Genomic DNA, 20,319 nt, shown 5'->3' on the forward strand with positions numbered 1-20,319 from the left:
TTATTGAGGTTTCCGGATTTGCTGGTATGTTTTAGGATTTTAAATAGCACAGCTGGAATTCCATCACGTTCATTAGCCCTATTTCTAGCAAAACTCCTTAAGGCCCACTTGGCTTCGTTCTTCAGGATATCTGGCTCTATATCAGGAACCACACCATTGTGAAGGTATGTTAAAATCTTTGTGTAGTTCTTTTGTGTATTTTTACCATCTTTTCTTTATCTCTTCTGTTTCTCCAGCCCTGGTCTTTTTTCTAAGCTCCAGTCTGATATCACCAATTGCCTGTTGGACATCTTCAGTGATAAGTCCCATAGACAAGTCAAGCACAGACTTGACATTTCCAAAACAGAACTCCTCTTCCCCCCCAGACTCTTCCTTTTTCTTACCTTCCCTCTTGTTGTGGAGGGTACCACCATCAGCCATCAGCCGGGCTCACTGCCAAGGTGCCATCCTGTTTTATTCCCAAGACTCGTGTTGCCCTTCCCAGCATCCTTTTCCATGTCATCTTCTCTTCACTCACAGAACTGCCCCTTGGGGCAGGCTGTTCCCATCTGCCTGCTGGGTCTACTTGCCTCAGATCTCTCCCCACTCAGCTATCAGTGACCTAGAGCTGGGGTCTGACTGCGTCACCCTTACTCAGTAAACTCCCCTGGCTTAAAAACAGATTCGATCTTCAATAGCTGATCCTTCCATGTTGTCTATAGTCTTTTTACATTTGCTGCCCTTCACACACTGTAATGATACAGCAATGTCTGCCTGTGACCCGTTCCTCAAAGATAACTCCATCTATGACTCCACTTTTCCCACCTGTCTCTGTGTTTGGGATGCTCTCCCTTGTCCCGACCTCGACTTCAACGTCTCTGATAATAGGCAACATGGGGACTGAGACCCAGAGAGACTATACAAATGAAAAAGGAAGAATGGCTTGGAGAGAGGTCGCATCGGCAATATTTAGTCAAGGAAAAGGGAACCCCGAAGATCCAATCAGAGGGAGTAGCATAAATAAAAACAGGAACTTTTCACAAGCATCTTCTGGTGTTCAGCTTTCTGTCAGGGCCTCTGTTTCTCTTTGATGGCCAAGCTTCCTTTTCCCCTATTTTTTGTTTTAATGCTTCATCTTTTAGCTTCTTTTGGGGGATTTGTGTCCTTTTTATTTGAAAATCACAGTTTTTCTCCAAGTTTTGTGTCTTGAAGATAAATTTTAAACTATAATTTCTTTCCTCCTTTTTCTGTGCATTTAAGTGTTGTGATAACCATAACTACAAACCCTTGCTGTGGCTTGCATATTTTCCACCAGAATTGCTAAGTCTCATTTCTGGCCAAAAAAACCCCAAACAAACAAAAAAAACAAACAAACCCAAAACCCAGAACAAAATAAAAACACGACCTCCAAAAACTTTAATCTTTTTTTTTTGGTAGCATAGATTTGTGACGCCATTACATAAACATTTTCAGGAAAAATAAAACCCATTTAAACATTTAAAATCTCTAATTAAATTGTTTCTTCAAGAATGTTTCACTGAGCATTGGAACATGGGAAGATACAAAAGATATAGACGCTGTGTGCTAACTGTAGGGATTTATATTGGAACGGAGGCAGGTTAAGATGCCCACACTGGGGGGTGTAAGCTGTACATAAACAAGTTCACCTTAATAAGGACATCCCCAGAGACAGTTAATACAGCTGTGGAAGACTGTAAGAGATGTACTGGGACACTTGGGGACTATATGGAGTTAGTGGACCTGAGGAGGGTTTTAGGAGAGAGGGGTTTTAGGTGGGCATGAGATGGAACTTCGAGGTGGACTCACAAGCCTTGGAGTAGTGAAGATGAGAGAACGGAATGGTTGGGGGAGCGCTGGAACTTGGGAAGGTTTAGAGGCTCTGCAAGCAATGACTGATTCATGGACACGGATGGTCAGGTGCGTGGGGACTGGATTTGGGATTCCCTTGGTCTGAGCCCTCCCAGGATGGGGAAGTTCCTCCACTCTGCTCTCAGGCACATGTCTAGAGGAGTCCTAGATGTGATAGGGCAGGGAGGAGAGAGAAGGCTTTGTGGCAGATGAGGAGGGAAGCATTGGAGTTTGTTAAGAGGCCTCTGGGGGCATCTGGAGATAGCTGGCTGCCCATCCAATTGGGCTGTGGATGTAGCACCTAGATGGATGTAGGTCCTAGAGTCCGGCCTGATGGCCCTAGCTGTGGCTGCGTATGCTCTGAAATATAGACAAGTCCCCAAGCCTCCCTGAGGGGCAGCTGGTTAGTCTGAAACCTAGGGAGAGCAATGGTTGTTTTCCGTGTCTAAGAATGGGGTGTGTGGAAAGGACCATGAGAAGTGCTGTCTGTATTTGTGGAGAAAGCTCAGGAAGTGGAAGGATGAATGGGCACCAGCTCAGAGATCAGAGATTGGGGATCGTGGCCCCCCCAGCCTCACCAGGGGCTCAGGCCTCTGCACTCTGGCTCCCCCAACCCCATCCCTGATTGCAGCTGTTACCTTTGGGATGCTGCCTGTTCTGGCCACACTGGCCCCCTGGGGGTCCTGGGCATTTCTGGTGTCCCCTCTACCAGCCCCGTTTTTCAGTTTTTGCTTTCTCTGGAGCTGGAACCAGAACTTTGAGCTTTCTTCCCGGGCCCCTCTAGCCCTGTCTCCTGTTGGGGCTCTTCTGGGCCTCCCTACTTCCTGAAAACAGGGGTTAGTTAGCTTAGCGCACAGTCTGCCTTCTCCTGGTCTTGAGTGCTGCCAGGCCAGATTGGGTTTTTTCTTTGCATCCACAGCACAGTTGTACTCAACAAATGGTTCTGGGATTGAGGAGGCACGTTTTTAGGGTAAATTATCTCAAAATTTAAAAAAAATGCTAAAAAACCTTTTGTTAGAGGGACGAAGCACGTGTTACATTCAGCCCATCCGAGGGGAGCCTGTTCATCAGTGGCGGAACCTGGGTTGGCCCAGCTCAGCTCTTCACTGTTGTTCAGTGTCCGGTGATTCCATTCACTGTTTAATCTGGGAATGGGATTTTCCCCGTCCTCCTAAAGGTTCTTCAGCGGCCATCGGGATTCACGATGGGCTGTGAGATCAATTTGGGACCCAGATTTCCATCCAAACTTTGGTTTTTGACTGACATCTTTAGTTAACGTGAAGCTATTGCTGACAGTCAGCAGCCGTTGAGTAATGGCTCACCCTGTGCCGGGCCCTTGGAAGGTGCCATGTGTGGGGTCACCCCACACGGCCCAGCCTGGCTCTGGGCACTGACCCCACAGGGACATCATCAGGCCACGTTCAGGGGAGATGGGGCAATGGAGAGTTCTCTCCGAGGATGGGGCTGGCTCAGACCTCACCCTTCACCCTCTTGGCGCCCACTTGGGCTCCGACCTGGCCCAAAGCCCAGGTGGAGAAAGCGAGCCCCTCGTTCCCACCTGTTGTTCAGCCACCCAAGATTAATGCTCAGCTCCTGAAGAATCTACTTGAGGTAATCCTTGTGTCTGCCCCTTGGTGGTCAGTAGGTGGCATTAAATGGCTTCCCTAGCTAGCTGAGCATCCTTTCTGGGAGGTCCAGCTTCTCCCTGTGTCAGAGCTTGGTGCCCCAGGCTTGTCGGTCAGTTTCCCCAAGGCCTCAGTGGCCAGTCTGTGTGTGTTGGACGGTGAGCCGCCCCACAAGTGCTTCCAAGGAAGTCCTTGGCTTGTGGTAGAGTCTGGTCCAGACTGGCTCGGGAGCCCGAGGCTCGGGCTAATGTCTCAGCTGGTGTGTTTTTAACTTGGGCCCCTTAAAGTGAGTTTATTTATCTTCCTTTTCTCCCCTAACATTTTTCATTGCATAGTTATTCCAGACGTGGTCTCATTTCCTTAAACCCTTATTTCTTTGCTGCTCATTGCTTCTTAGCAGACCAGCTCACCTCAGTCGTTTGGACATTACCATTTTGGTGAGCTCCTTTAAAGAATCTCCGTCGTTCACTGTACATTCTGCTGACTCTACCACTGCTTTGTCATCGTGGTCTTTGGTCTCAAGGGATAGATTATCTTTGTTAAAGCTAGAGCCTGCACTGTGCTGGGATCCTGTCCTGTCCCACTTCCTCCTGATCTTGGGCCATTTCAGAGTTCTCCTTTCTGTTTCTAACCTCTCATTTTTTCCTTTCATGTGGACTTTATCTTTTAGACCTTTAACATGTTTAGGTTTTTCCCATCACTGAAAATCCTTACTTGATTCTGTTCCCCTTTCTAGTGACCATCCAGTCATTTTCCTTCCTTCCTTCCTCTTCTCTCTTGCTCCCTTCTCTCTTCTCTTTCTTCTCCCTCCTTCCCTCCCTCCCATCTTCCCTCTCTCTTTTTCTCTCCTCCCTCCCTCCCTTTCTCTTTCCTCCTCTTCCCTCTTTATTTCTTTATTCTCTCTCTTTCTCTGTCTCTGTCTCTCTCTCTCTCCTCCTCCTCCTCTTCCCCCTCCTCCTCTTACCCCCTCTCTCCCTCTTTCTCTCTGTTTCTTCCTCTCTCTCCTCCCCTCTTTTTTCTTCTGTGAAACACCTGGAATATGGGATGTACGCTTACTGTTTCAACTTTCTTTTCACACAGTTCTGTGTAATGGAGCTCCTCTTTCATCTCTGACAATGAAACTATTCTCTTGGAGGTTGGCAATGATCTTATTTTGAAAACATTTTTGTTTAAAGTTTTGAGTTCCAAGTTCTATCCCTCTCTTCTCTTCCCCCCTCCCTGAGATTGTAAACAATCAGATATAAAGGCTATACATGTATATAGAGTACACAGATATATAGATTACACATGTACAGTTATGTTCAACATTTCCACTTCATTTACTTTGTACAGACTCAAAAGGAAAAAAAAAATGAAAGAAATTGAAAAATAGCCTGTTTCAGTCTGTATTCAGTCACTATCAGCTCCTTCTCTGGAGGTAGCTGATGGGCTTCAGCGTTAGTCCTGGAATTGTCTTGGATCGTGGTATTGTTCAACATTCTCCTAGGTCTGTTCATTTCACTATGCTTGAAAGTCTGTTCAGGTGTTTGTGAAATCATCATTACAGTCATATACTGCAGCTTGTTTAGCCACTCAGCACATTTTTATCTTGGGTGACCCTGAAGTAGTTCCACTGTCTCTGCATCTGTCTGTGGGTCTGCCACAAATCTCTTCCAACCATTGCCCGACCCTCCCCCCCATCAGTGGCCCTTATCGCCTCCAAGGATCCAACATCAGCTCCTCTGTTAGTCTTCAGGCCCCCTTATTCCCTTCCCAGTCTTTACATTCCCACAAGACACTCCACTCCTGAATGGATAGCTTCTCTGGCACTATGCCCGCTGTGCCCGGCACTCTCCCCACCTCTACCTGCTGGCTTCTTGTACTCCTTTAGCTCCCAGCTCAAATCCCTCCTTCCATGGGAACCCTTTTCCAACCCTCCGATTGCTAGGGGCTTTCCTTTTGGGGGGCCCTATTGGATTGTGAGCTTCTCGAGGGTGGGAATGTTTTTCACCTTTCTTTGTATCCCCGGTGTCTTGTACACAATGGGTGTTAATGTGTGTTTAATGATTGACTGATGTGTGGAGATTGATATATTTGAAGATAAGGACCTATATAAATGGCTCATTTGCCTTTGAGAATGACTGAAAGAAGCAGCATTTATAAAAGCTTCCTGGGTGCTGGGTGCTAGGCACTAGGTCTTCAAATATGAGAGGCAAGAGCTTTTCCTGCCCCTCTTTTGGCATTGACTCCTGGCATCCAGTGGTGCCCGCAGACTCCTGCCCGGAATCTTAGATTGCAGAGTAAACCAATTCTATGAAACTACAGTGATCAAAAAAATATATATATATATGTATGTATGTATGTATGTATGCATATGAAATATTAACATATATATAAAATTGTAAATATATTTATATATTTAAATAAAATATATTTCTAATTATATATAATATATTTTTATATATTTAAATAAATATATTTGCAATTATATATATATATTTAAAATTATATATATAAAATAGATATTTAAAATTAAGAGACCAAAAATTCAGGACATAATTATTGTATTGTCGACTGACTTGAGCTAAATACGAAAGGATTGCAGAAAACAGTAATTTTGTGGAATCCTTAAAATAGAGAAAGCCAAACATTTGCCCAAGGAAGTGAGTTGTTGTTCTGCTGTTCTGATCACCCATGAGCCTTGCCAGGACCTCGAGTTGGGCTCTCGTGGTATGGCGTGCTCATCCCAAGGGCTGGAAAAGGCTCAAAGTTCCTCCATGTTTAAACACCCCTCATCATTTTTCTCGTTCTCTTGGTTTCTGAGCATGTGCCATGCTGGAACATAATGGCGTTCACACTTTAAAGTGCCTCCTCTCTCATCTGCTCCTTGTGTGTGAGTGAATGGAACCTCTGCTTTCTTTTTTTCCCTCTCATTTAGAACAGACGACTTTTTCTTTCTGCTATAGGCATTTCCTGACACTAGCTCACATTTTTTAATGCTTTTAAGGTTTGCCCATCTTTTTAGAGATGGCATCTTATTTGATCCTCTCTTATAGAAAAACTACTAAACGTAAACTGTTCTCAAATCTTACTTTTTTGGGATGAATGAACAGTGGGACTTAGCAAAAAATTTCATTCCAAACTCTGATTTGGAACTGAATATTTCTTTTTTTAATTTAATGTATTTTATTTTTCCAATTACATGTAGAGATAGTTTTCAGCATTCTTTTTTTTTGGTAAGATTTTGAGTTCCAAAGTTTCCAAATTGCGTTCCCTTACTTTTCTCCTTCCCAAGACAACAAGCAATTTGATATAGGTTATATATGTGTATGTTTGTTTGTTTGTTTGTTTGTTTTTTTGCTGAGGCACTTGGAGTTAAATAACTTGCCCATTGTTATACAGGTGGGAAGTGTTAAGTGTCTGAGACTAGATTTGAACTCAGGTCCTTCTGACTTCAGGGCTGGTGCTCTATCCACTGCTCCATGTAGCTGCTCCATGTGCAATCATTTCAAACATATTTCCATATTTGTCATATTATGAAACAAAAATCAGAACAAAAGGGATAAAACCATGAAAGGAAAAAAAAAGTGAAAATAATATGCTTTGATTCACATTCAGCTAATTGGATTGACTTGGATCACACCATTGCTGAGAAGTGCTAAGTATCTCATAGTAGATCACATAATCTTCCTGTTTCCATATACAATGATCTCCTGGTTCTGCTCCCTTCACACAAAATCAGTTCATATAAGTCTTTCCAGGTTTTTCTGAAATTAACCTGCTCATCATTTCTTAATTAATTATTATTAATAATTAAATATTAATGATAATTATTAAAAATTAACAAAATAGTATTCCGTTACTTTCATATACCACAGCTCATTCAGTCATTCCTAATTGAGCATTCACTTAATTTTCAATTTCTTGTCACCGCAAAAGGAACAAATATTTTTGCATGTCTGGGTCATTTCCCTCTTTTGTGATCTCTTTGGGATACAGACCCAGCAGTGACTCTGCTGGATCAAAAGTCATATACAGTTTTATACCCTTTGGGCATGTGGAACTGAATATTTTAGGAGTGGAATTTTTTTGCTTGATTTTTTTTGGGGGGGGGGGTGGCACCAATGATAAGTACCTCCAGCATGTCAAAATGTAAAATTTTAAACTCTCGTTATTTGGCTATTTGGTTCTTTTCAAGGTAAGGTAATTGAGAGGAGAAAAGTAGATGACATTTAATGTCACACTCTTAACAAAAGACTCAGCATGCAGATTCAGACCTCTGACGCCCTACAACACTCTCTATTGGCTAAACCGTCTACTTGTATGTTGGCCAGCACCACCATCCCCAAGATCCAAGATGTGTCCTTGAGACCTGACACTTAACCCTGTTATTGGTGATCAGGATCCATGAGGCTGGCCTTTGGGCTTCTGTAATCGCCAGGAAATCAAAGGCCTTTCTTTTCCTTATTCAGTTTTCTGTGGTTGGCAATGACCTGTTAGAGCTGCTACTGGCAACCTGTTTTTTCCAATTTAAAAGTAGCCCCGTGAAGGCTTGTGGGTGACCACAGAAAAGCTGGCCAAAAGGAGGAGATTTCATTCACAGACCTGTGAGCGTCCTGACTCACAGTCCTGACTGATGGTGTCCATGATGCTACATGAGCATTTTCCTTGGAATCATGGGACAGAGGCATGTTAGTATTTTCAGTGAAACTCTTCCCGCAGGACTCAGCTTGAGTTTAGAATAGGTGAAAATAGAGGAAATTTGTTATCTGAAGGGTGATGAATGTTTCAGTTTTACCAGTTTTTCCTGATTTTAAATTCTAATTTGGGAAATTCTCCCCTAGAAATAAATATTCACAGGTGACAAGTTTAGTCCTTGGAATCTATTCCTGTGTCTTTGTTTATATTTTGGAAAGTCTGTTCATTTGTGAATTTCTTAGCTAAAGTCGATTTTTAGAAAAGTGGTAGAATTTAGAGGCTTTCAGTTAGATTTTCTTATTTGGCTGATTCCATCTCGAAGCTTCTTATTTCTTTATTTTCTCATCCTGACCTGATTTTCTAAATCCGAAGGTTTCAAAGCTGGCTCTGTGTGTGCCCTTGACAGCCTCAGAGTACTGAAGGAGCCTTCCATTACAGGGCAGTCTCCTCAGCTATGGGGAGGCTGCCTTGTCTGTTTTCAGAGCACAACCTGCAGGTATCTGTCGTGGGGGAAGAATAGGAAAAGGGTTCTGTTGTGGCTATGCAGGGGGAGGACGGGAGTTGGATAGTTCCATGTGCAATCCATGTAACTCTTCTCCTGGACACTTGTTAAGTAATAACTTAGTTGCCCAAAACTTTTTGTTGTTGTTTACTTGCTTTTCTCCTTTCTTTTTCATTTTTTTTCCTTTTTGATCTGATTTTTCTTGTGCAGCATGATAAATGTGGAAATATGTATAGAAGAACTGCACATGTTTAACATATATTGGATTTTTGACTATCTTGGAGAGGAGGAAAGAAAGGGAGAGCAATTTGCAATAGAAGATTTTGAAAAGATGAATGATGAAAAAACTATCTTTGTATGTATCTGGAAAATTTGTGCAGGGTATGGGGTCTTATAGGAGAGCCATGTCTCTAAATAATAATAACAACTCATATCCATAACCTAACAAGGTTTTTCATATATTATCTCATTTGAATCTCAGTACAGCTTCTTGATTTTTTGTTATAAATAGATAAAAAAAGCTGGCTAGTTAGATTACTTGGGATCAGGTACCGAGTTTTTACAGTATTAAGTGACTAATGTACACTGTCATAATAATGTATCTGCTTCCTTGGGGTTAGCTTTGTTAACACCAGGACACCCAGGGAAAGAACATCTGCTTTGGATTTGAAGCCTGCTGCCTTATGTGACTTTGGGGACACCTCCAAGGTGCCAGGCATTCTCTTGCTGCTGGGTGAGCAGACCCAAGAAAGAGCACATCCCTGTCCCCAGACCACATGGGCACAGGCCTGGGGGTAATTGGGAATCCTCCCCCCATTTAGAGTTCTGTGACCATCTACCTGCAGAGAAAGAGCCAGAGAGGTCTGAGTGCAGATGGAAGTGTACTTTTTTCACTTTCTTGTTTTTTCTTTTTGGCAACAAGGTTAACATGGAAATATGTTTTGCATATTCCCATGTATTATTGATATCATCTTTTTACTTGAACAATGGAAAGAGAGGGCCTGAAGGGAGGAAGGGAATTCAGAACTCAAATTTTAAAAAAAATTTTAAAAATAAATAATAGTTTAAAAAATAAGAGTTTATGTGATGCATGTGGCTCTTGAGGATAATGCAGTGATTCAAGCCAATTCCAGTAGACTTGTGATGGAGAGAGCCACATGCATCCAGAGAGAGGTCTGTGAGGACTAAATGTGGATCACAGCATAGGATTTTCACCTTTTTTTGTTGTTGTTTGCTTGCTTTTTTTTCCTTTCTTTTTCATTTTTTTTCTTTTTGATCTGATTTTTCTTGTGCAACATGATAAATGTGGAAATATGTATAGAAGAACTGCACACATTTAACCTACACTGGATTTCTGGCTGTCTTAGAGAGAGGGAAAGAAAGAGAAAAAAATTTTCAATACAAGGTTTTGAAAAGATGAATGATGAAAAAACTATCCTTGTATGTATCTAGAAAAATAAAATACTATTAAAATAAGAAAAAAAGAATCATTAAAAAAAAGGTAATTGTTTCAAAAACAAGATGTGGTTTTTCTAAGCCAGTACTATCTGCAGAGATTCTCATGTATGGTTAAGTGGCCCTATTTCTCTTGAGTTTGTTACCAGTGGCTGAAGCCGTGGAGGGGTCAGCGATGTTGGCAGCTCACACCACTAGCTCGTGTCCAACATGCTTTTGTAGTCCTTCCTTTGTGACTGACGCCAGCTTTCTATTCATGTACCACACACACAACATGAATACTTAAATAGGAGAGCATTTTGGGGGGCGCTGTTGGGGAGATGTGGAGAACGAGATGCTTGAGAGAAGGTGCCCTTGAAAGTGTCCCGTGTATTCCAGTGGTTGGTGATGGAGGGAGCCATCTATACCCAGAGAGAGGACTGTGGACACTGCATGTAATTCACGACATAGTATTCTCTTTTTTATTCTTGTCTGCTTGCTTTGGTAATTGAAAACTATCTTTGCATGTGTTTTGAAAGGAAAATGTTTTTTAAAACAAAGAAAAAGAAAATGTCCTGTGTCAAGATGGGGAGGCTGGAGATGGCTTGTTGGGTGGGAGGACCAGCCAATGTGACTGGATCAGAGTCTGGGCAGAGAATCATGTCTGATAAAGCAGGCCTGCCTGGGAAGGGCTTTAAATGGCAAAGAGAAGAGTTTGGATTTGGCTCTGTCATCGCTGAGGTCACTTCTTGCTCTAATTACCACCAGCGGGTGCCCAGATTGCAGACATGGAACACCAGTGCATTGGTGGGTTTGGGGAAGACTTCTAGAAGAGGTGTAAGGGGAGTGAATGGGGTGTGATAAAAATAGATATAAAAAAGCATCAAAAATTGTTTTAATATATAAAAGAAAAATGGTTAGAAAGGAAGACAAAAGAGCAATTTTATTTTACTCCCTTGTTAAATGTAAAAACTATGTGTAGCAGAAATAAACTCATTTCTTAAACAGTCCTCTTTCTTATTCTTTGAATATTGAAATGTCTGTTTTTGTTGCTGACTATTAAATTTATAAGAAGAAAAGAAAATAAATTTGAATATGGAGGGTGACTCATTATGAGTTCATTTGAACATAGGTACTAGTTGGGCTTTCTAAGCAAGGACAATGGCAGAGTGAGTTATATTTGATTGGACGACTCATATTTGTAACAATGCTCTTTCAGTGGAGTTGGCCACAGATATCATGCTTTGATATTACGAAGGCTTTCTGACTCGCACTACCTGGTCCCTCATTCCCATCCCCACCTAGTCTTCCCTAGGTCCTTCCTGGAACCAGGCCAATTCATGATGCTCTCCCGAGTGCGCGAATTTAGTCACAGGTGGGCCATTATATTAAAGCTTCTCTTCTCGCACTCCTTCCATCTTTTGGCTCTCCCTGAGATTTGGCTTCTCCAGTGACCTTGCTGCCCAGCTTTGGCTGCCCTGTCACCCTTTCCTTAAAGTTCTCTGGACACCCCTTCTTCCTATTGCTTCTCTTGCCTCTCAAACCATTCTTTTTATATATACAGAATAGCTTTTTATTTTTAAATCACATGCAAAGATAATTTTCAACATTCACCCTTGCAAAACGTTGTGTCCAGATTTTTCCCCTCCCTTTCCCCCATCCCTTCACCTAGATTGCAAGTAATCCAATGTATGTTCAACATGTGCAAATCCTCTATACATATTTCCACAATTATCTTGCTGCAAAGAAAAATCAGAACAAAAAGGGAAAAAATGAGAAAGCAAATGAAAAGCAGCAAAAAACAAAAAAAGTGAGAAAGCTATGTTGTGATCCACACTCAGTCCCCACAGTCTTCTCGCTGGATGTAGATGGCTCTCTCCATCACAAGACCATTGGGACTGGCCTGAATCACCTCGCTGTTGAAAAGAGCTACGTCCATCAGAATTGATCATTGCATAATCTTGTTGTTGCTGTGTACAATGTTTTCTTGGTTCTACTTCTCTCAGCATCAGTTCGTGTAAGTCTCCCCAGGCCTTTCTGAAATCATCCAAAAGAAATGATCATTTTTTACAGAACAATAATATTCTATCACATTCATATCCCATCACTTATTCAGCCGCTTCCCAACTGATGGGCATCCTCTCAGTCTCCAGTTTCTGGCCACTACAAAGAAGGCTGCCACAAACATTTTTGCATGTGTGGGTCCCTTTTCCTCCTTTATGATCTCTTTGGACACAGGCCCACTAGAGCTGAGGCTGGACCAAAGGGTCTACACAATCTCAAACATTCTTCCTGGTCTCCTGTACAGAACCTTCACAGGCTGCCCTTGGGGCTTTGTCCATGGGCTCTGCCCTTTTCTCCCTCTGTATTCTTTCATTTTGAGGTCTCAGCAGCTCTCCTGGACATCTGGGCAGATGATCCTCAAGTCTGGCTTTAACCCCCCTGCTGATCTCTGTTCTCACACCTTCAGTTGTCCAATGAACATCTCAAATTCAGCAAGTCTAAAAGTGCATTCATTCTCTTTCTAGTGTTGATTTTGAGGAATCAGAAAGTTCATTTATACGTTCAGGGTAAAGGTAATAATGGAAACAGCTTGGGGGCCCCATAGCGCACAGATTGGAGGTGGGAAGCCTCATCTTTCAGAATTCAAATCCAGCCTCAGACACTTACTAGCTGTGTGACCCTGTGCAAGTCACTTAACTCTATTTGCCTCAGTTTCCTCACCTGTGAAATGAACTGGAAGGAAATGGCAAACTCCTCCAGTGTCTCCGCCATGAAACTCCTAGTGAGATAGTCAGGTATGACTGTAAAACAACTATAACAGCCACAGTGATAGTAATAGTAACAACATTTATCTCGTACTTTAAGTTAGCAAAATATGCTTGAATGAATGATCTTATTTGATCCTCATATGCACCCTGTGAAGTAAGTGCTACCTTTATTCCCATCTCACAGATGAGAAAACTGAGGCTGAGTGAGGCTCCTGTGTGCCAAGGTGGGATCGAGTAGTGCTATATTCTGCTTTTACTTATATGTCCTTGCCTTTATAGTCACTTCTCAGAACTCTGTTTTAGCCAATTGTGGTTAATGTTACATACACATTGGTGTAAAATAACGCCCCCTCCCCCCCAACCTGCACACCTTTCCCTCACCCATGACTTGCTTTCTTTCTCCTAGGACGGTGGCAGCCGAAGTGAGGAAGCAGATCTCGGGCCAGTACAGTGGCTCGCCCCAGCTTCTCAAGAACCTCAGCCTCGTGGGCGGCGTCTCCCATCATGCCAGCGTAAGTCGTGCCCTGCAAATGGGGTCGGTTGTGGCGAGGCAGGAGCGTTTATGGGAAGCACTTTGGAGATATCGGACTTCTCAACTGGGAGGAAAGGCCCCAGGCCCTCATGACCCCAGGGAGGGTGGGCATGGAGCTGACCCGAGGGGCTTCATATTCCTTCCTTCACGGACTTCATTCTCCTAGTGTTCTTCACTCCATCTTTTTAATGTCTTCCCTTGCATGTGTACACACATGTCCGCACACACACACACACACAGCCCCTCCTCCTTTAAAGAGGCATAAAAACACAACTCTGAAAAGCAGGTAGGATCTTGGAGTAATTTTTGCCTTATACAAAATATTGAACTTGCAAATTAACCTGTAACAGTGAGATATGCAAAGTATATTAGGCATTAGATCTTTCTGATAGCCAGACCCTTCTGGTCAGATGGTAGTCACTAGTGTTCATTGCTTTTTTAAAATGTATACGCTTTTAGATTACCCCAAAAACGCCCTTTTCTGGTGTGTTTTCTCAAATATTACTGGTGAGAATCGCTACAAAAGCTGTGGAGTTTGGCCTGCGGGAAAGCATGAAAGCAAATTCATTTGGGGCCCAGAAGGTGCCATGAGATGGCTCTGGCCCTTAACTCGGAAGAGGGCTCGCCAAAAGGCAGAACTTCTAGTCGAGTTGGATTCCGTTGACACGATGAGCTCTATTTGCTGCTGCTGGTTTGCCGATGAACTATGAGTTGTTGTGAGTTAGAATGATTGTGTTTGGAGCTGTTGCAGTGGGTTTGCCCAGGTACTTTTGGTTTTGTTTCCCATCACTTGAAGTCACTCTTGGTGTCATTCCAAGATAAATGATATTGGAGATAGCGGGAGCTGCCAACATGGAGAGTCACTCGGGTTTTCTTTCTGCTTTTTGTTTGGTGAGACAGTTGGGGTTAAGTGACTTGCCCAGGTTCACACTGCTCCTGAGGGTTCATCGAGCTGCCCCAGAATTGTCCGTTTTGGGTGGACCGTCTGCAAGGTGAGCAAAGTTAGATCAAGTCAATTGGTGACAGAGCTAAGATACTGTTTTTCCTGGAAGCAGATGGGTCAAAAAGTGGTTCTTAAGCATTTGCTTTCTGCCAAGCTTTGGGTGAGGTGCCCAAAGGATGAAGCAGTTCCTGCCCTCACGGAGGTGATACTCTTTGGGACTGGACATATGTAGGCGGAATATACACAGAATCAAAAAATGGGGCTGGCAATCATAGCTGAAGAAGGAAAAGAAATATGTCCTGTAGGTGGTCATGCTTTTTTGAATTAAAAAATTAGCAAAATAAATTATGTAATGTGATTTTAAAAAATTAGCCACTTAAAAAAGGGGAGAAATCCCTCTCCCCAAAACCTCAACTTCCATTTCTCAAAGTCTGAATTCTCTCTCCTCCCCGGTGGCCTCCAGGATTTAGCCCAGATCCCACCTTCTGTAGGAGACTTTCCCAGGTACAAACCTCACCCACATTAAATCCCTAATATTTCTTGAATTCTTGATGGAAATAAAAGAAATTATCAGAAATTATTTTGCCCAATTATATGCCCAGAACTGATAGTGTAGATGTAGTGGTTAACTATTAAAATAGAAAATAGCCCAATAACCAGGACAAGAACTAGACACTTTAAATGGCCATATTCATGAGTGGATGGGCTTCCCCTGATAGCTTGAGAAAGAACCAACCTCTAGAATTGGATAGAAAAGAGTTCGAATCCCCAAATGTGAGCTCCAGGGTGAGGACCAGATTTTACTGTGATTTGTTTCTTGTTAATGAAATGTCACCCTAATGCTGTCTCCACTGGTGCTTTCTGTGTGGGTGGAGAGCTGAGGCTCCCTATATAGAGCCTCTGCTGCCTCAGATGCATTTAAACTGGCAAATAGGAGAGGGAGCAGCTGCCTCTGAAGGAGCTGCTGCTCAGGACAAATAACCTGCTTTCATTTGTGTCAAATTTAATTTTGTGGCAAAAATAAGATGCTCAGGCTCGATGGGCTGTTCTCCTCGAGCAGAACAAAGGAGACTCTTAGCTGAATCTTCTGAAAAGGTCAAGTGTTAGCAAAGGCTGCTCTGCACGGGGATTGGGGAGTTAGGGAAATCAAGGCCTGTGTGATCCACACAGTGATAATAAGTTAGAGCTCCTTTGCTCTCTTCCCGGGTTTTGGGTGCCCAGCTTTCCCAGGGAGTGGGAATAAAAAGACCAAAATGAAATGTGTCCTGCTCTCAGGGAGCTTACATTTCCTTGAAGTCGAGGGAGAAAATAATCTGTATGTAAATAAGTATAACTTTCACAGGGGTAATGTTCTTAGAAAACCATGCTGTGAAAGGTATGGGGAATGGGCTCAGGACCCTGCAATCACCCAAAACTGTCATCTTGCATTAGAGATCGTTGAAAATGCACTTTTGGGCCTATAATTCTTTATGACAAAACATGATTTCTGATATTTTGCTCTTCCCTTCACACTGTAGCCATGAAATAACCCATAAAACTTGGGAGAAAACGGGCAGGGGCAGAGAGGACCAAAGAACTGAAGAAAGGAGAGGAGGGGAGGATCCTGCCTCCTGGAACCCCTCGTGGGGCTCCTGGCTTGTACTGCTCCCAAATGAAAAGCCCAGGGCCTGAGGGCAGCAGCCAGGGTGGGGAGGTGGGGGCGCCCATTCACATTCACCACAAACTTAGTGCTTTTCCACGTCTTCAGCCCTTGTATGGCGTCCTGGAGAGGCCACTTCAGCACTTCTGGAAAGGATTCACCAACAGAGGCTCTGAAGGGCGGCCAGCTGAGGACCTGGAGAGGAAGGGGTGAGGCTGGTCTGGCTGCATTGCCAGGGGATCAGCAGCCCAGGATAGATACGACTGGAAGCCCCGGCCGGGACCCTGAAGTCCTGTCCTAGCCAAATGAAGATAATAAGGAGCAATGACTCTTGCTATTAAGTAGAGTCATCTGGCTAAGCTTGAATACCTGGTGGCTGAGCACTGAAAATTCAGATGTGGCCTCAGATACTGAGTGTGGGTTCTTGAACAAGTCACTCAACAGCTCTACTTGTCTATATCTTAATCTGTGAAATGGGAACAGTAGAAACACTTGCCTCCCGGGATTATTGTGAGATTCAGATGAGATGTTATTTATACTGCTTAGCATGGTGCGTGCCGTGTAGTAGGTGCTATATAAATGCTATTTGCTATTATTGTTATATTTGTGTTTCAAGGAAATTTGTGTTTCAAGGAAATTACTGTGATAACTGCAAGGCCATGTATATGATGGATGAGATGTAAAGCAGAGACTGTTACCAGATGGGATCTTGAATCGAAAAGTACAGTTAGACACTTTAAAAAACCAAAACTGATAAGCCATTAACTGGTTTGTTCTTGGCAATATGAAAAATGGAAAAGCAGAGAACATAATACATGGAGTCTTCTCCAGGAAATTATTAGAAACACTTTTGCCCAATTATATTCCAACAAAATTTATAATTTAAAGGAAATGAAAAAAATTCCAGGAAACAAAATATCTAGATTAATAGAACAAATAATACATAATTTAAATAACACAGTTTCAGAAAAGGGAATTATTAAGCAATAATAAATCCCAAATAAAAAGATCCCTGAATCAGCTGGATTTATAAATGAATTTTATGAAACTTCCTTCCCTCCATCCCTTCCCCTCTTCTTCCCTCCCTTCTCCCCTCTTTCCCTCCCTTCCCCCCTCCTTCCCTCCCTTACTTTTCCTTCCCTCTCTTCCCCCTCCTTCCCTTTTCTCCTCCCCTCCCTTCTTTCTTTCCTCCCTCCCCTTTTTCGTCTCTCCTCCCTCCCCTTTCCTCCCTCCCCCCTTCCACAAAGCATACCCCAAAGCATAGAACTAAGTAGACCTTTTCCTAACATAGTAAGAAGTATTTATCTTTTTGAAAAAGAGCCTAATTTATATCTAATAAAGATGAATTAGAGGTCTTTCTGTCAAAACACAAGGAAAAGTAAATATGTCTATCAATTAGTCAGTAAACATTTATTAAGCTCTTACTAGGTGCTATCACTGTTATCACTGTTATTTGACATGGTACTAGAAATGCGTGCTATAGCAAAAAAAAAAAAAAAAAAAAAAAAGATACTGAGGGAATAATCACAGAGAAAGAAGAAATACAATTGTTGCCTTTTGCAGATGATTCAATTGAGAATTCTACAGTTATCTAAAAATTAATTGAAATAATAACTTGAGAAAAGTAACAAGATATAAAACAAGCTCTTTTTTTTATCAATTACAACAAAACTCAGTAGGAAGAGCTTGAAAGAGAAATTTCATCTAAAAGAATTACAAAATTACAAAATATTATTCTTTGAATACAGTAACAAGTCACTCTTTACATGAAGACAGATTGACTTAAATAAATAGAGAGTTGGGCCATTGTTAAGGACCATGTCTAAGTACAGTGTAAGGGGCAGGTCAGTTCTCTGAGAGCCTCCACAGCTGTGAACATCTGAAGGAGTTGCAGGGCAGCCTTTGCTGACACAGGTGTTGCTTGTGGACTGGGAATGAAATAAATTGGAGGCAGAGGGAAGAGGAGAGAGGTCAGACAACTTGACGGCCTCTCAGTGGGGAGGTCAGAGGACAGCAATGGTCTCTCAGTCTCTTTGGATCATCCTCTCATAAGAAGAGAAGCAAAGGTCTCTATAGAGGTAAAGCAAAGTTACATATTGTGTTCCCAACAGGCCATGCTAATATAGTATGTGACTGTGCTATCTAAATTAATTTACTTGCTGCCCCTCCTATCAGGCTGATAAAAGATAACTTTGGATAGCTTAAAAAGGATGACAAATCATCTGGAAGAACAAAAGTAAAGATTCTGAAGGTAAATAATGAAAAAAAGTGGAAGGGAAGGGAGGCTAATCTCAAACCATGCTACAAAGCAGTTCTAATCAGAACTGCCTGAAAAATAGTTACGTTAATCAGTGGATTAGATTTACTTCTGTGTTCAGAAGCAAACAAATCGTATTAGATGGTGTTTGATCAACTGGAAGACAAGAGTTTGGAGGGTCACTTGTTCTTTGACAGAGGCTTTTGGGACATGAAAAGGACCCACGTGTACAAAAATGTTTAAGCAGCCCTTTTTGTAGTGTCAAGAAACTGAAACTGAGTGAATGCCCATAGGTTGGAAAATGGCTAAATAAGTTATAGTGTATGAATGCTATGGAATATTATTACTCTGTAAACAACTATCAGCAGGATGATTTTAAAGAGATCTGGAGAGACTTACATGAACTGATGCTAAGTGAAATGAGCAAAACCGGGAGATCACTGACCGTGGCAACAAGATTATGTGATAATTAGCTCTGATGAACTTGGCTCTTTTCAACAATGAGTTGATTCAGGACAATTCAATAGACTTGTAATGGAGAGAGCCATCTGCACGCAGAGAAAGAGAGGACTATGGGGCTGAATGTGGATCACAACATAGCATTTGCACCTTTTTTCTTGTTTGCTTGCATTTTATTTTCTTTCTCATTTTTCCCCCTTTTGATCTGACTTTTGATCTGACTGCAGCATGCTAAATGTGAAAATATGTTTAGAACAGTTGTATGTATTTAACTTATATTGGATTACTTTCTATCTAGGGGATGGGGTATGTGACAAAGGAGGGAGAAAAATTTGGAACATAAGGTTTTTCAAGAGTGCATGTTGCAGACTATCTTTGTGTGTATTTTGAGAAATAAAAAGCTATTATAAAAAAAGAAAAGAAAATGACATTTTAATAAGTATGGGTAGAGAGAGGATAGAGGGATGGCATTCATGACCAAACAAGGCATGGGGAAGATCATAGAAGATACAGCGTTGATTATGTAAAATAGAAACATTTTTAAATGCAGTTAAAATTAGAAGAGAATTTATAATTGGGGGGAGGGGGAGAAATCGCAGCACATTCCAGGCTGGGTGTTCAGAGACGTCTTAAGCTCAGTGTGTCTGAAACACACTTTGTAATCTTTCCCAGATGACGCCTTCTTCCAAGCTTCCCAGTTTCTGCTGGATGCACCGCCATCCTTTCGGGGTCTCGGGCTCATTATCTTGAGCTCATCCTGGACTCCTAAGTGTCCTTCATTCCACACATTGCAGCCAGGGCCAGACGCCGCCATTTGTACCTTCCCAGCCTCGACCCACCCTCAGTCCCTCTTGGATTATTGCAGCAGCCTTTGTCTCTTGGCTGCCCTCAAGACCCTGCTGGCATCCCGTTGTCTCTGAGAAGCTGTTCTCCGTGTATTGTGTATGTGCCTTGCTGGCATGTGATTTTTGTCTCTTGCATTGAGCTGAGGCCCTTTTGGGGCCTTTCCTTGTACCCCGAGACAGAGCCCAGGACCCAGACACAGAGTCGGTGCTGACTGTGATACTTGTGCATCAGGACTTTTAACTAACCTTTCCAGTCCATCCCGCCAAGGGCTGCCACAGGAACCTTCCCAAGGCTCATGTGTGGCTCCTTAGGATCAGACCCTAAGTCTTGGGCCGGGCTTTGCCACCAGCCCCCATCTCTCCAGCCTTCCTGCCCCCACGCTCTGATCCAGCCCCACTGGCCCTCCCTCTGTTTCTCCAGCCCCTTTACACTGCTGTCCTTTAGGTCTGGAACACACACATCTCTCTTTTTAAGACCCAACTTCTCAAACTGTGGTTTGTGGCCCCATATGTGGTCACATAATGGTGGCGGTTGTGAAATTATGATTTATCAGTAAATGTTTGATTTGTATACCTGCTTTATATACCCATATGGGTCACATAAAAAGTTCTCGTGAGTGGGGAAAAGGTGAAGAAACCCTGCTTTAAGGCACAGCCCTCCTGGCCCCCTTCTGCCTGAAGCTTTTTCTGACTCCCCCAACTTCGAGTGCCAGACCATTAGGTATTTGCCAGTGTTGCATATATTTGTATTTATTCATGTGATATTTATGCTGCCAGCAGTTTTCTT

At 42.6% G+C, this 20,319-nt stretch overlaps 1 protein-coding gene across 6 annotated transcripts in view; it reads left to right on the forward strand.

The window, feature by feature from the left end:
• The window catches only part of DOCK7 (dedicator of cytokinesis 7), a 150,827-nt gene that overhangs the window by 5,560 nt on the left and 124,948 nt on the right, over positions 1-20,319 (forward strand). For all 6 annotated transcript variants that reach the window (XM_031968991.1, XM_031968986.1, XM_031968987.1 and 3 more), the window contains exon 2: positions 13,264-13,369. In XM_031968991.1, coding sequence (XP_031824851.1) covers positions 13,264-13,369 — 106 coding nt within the window. The remainder of the gene's footprint in view (positions 1-13,263; positions 13,370-20,319) is intronic.

The sequence above is a fragment of the Sarcophilus harrisii genome, chromosome 4, assembly GCF_902635505.1.
Source record: "Sarcophilus harrisii chromosome 4, mSarHar1.11, whole genome shotgun sequence".
Classification (NCBI taxonomy): domain Eukaryota; kingdom Metazoa; phylum Chordata; class Mammalia; order Dasyuromorphia; family Dasyuridae; genus Sarcophilus; species Sarcophilus harrisii.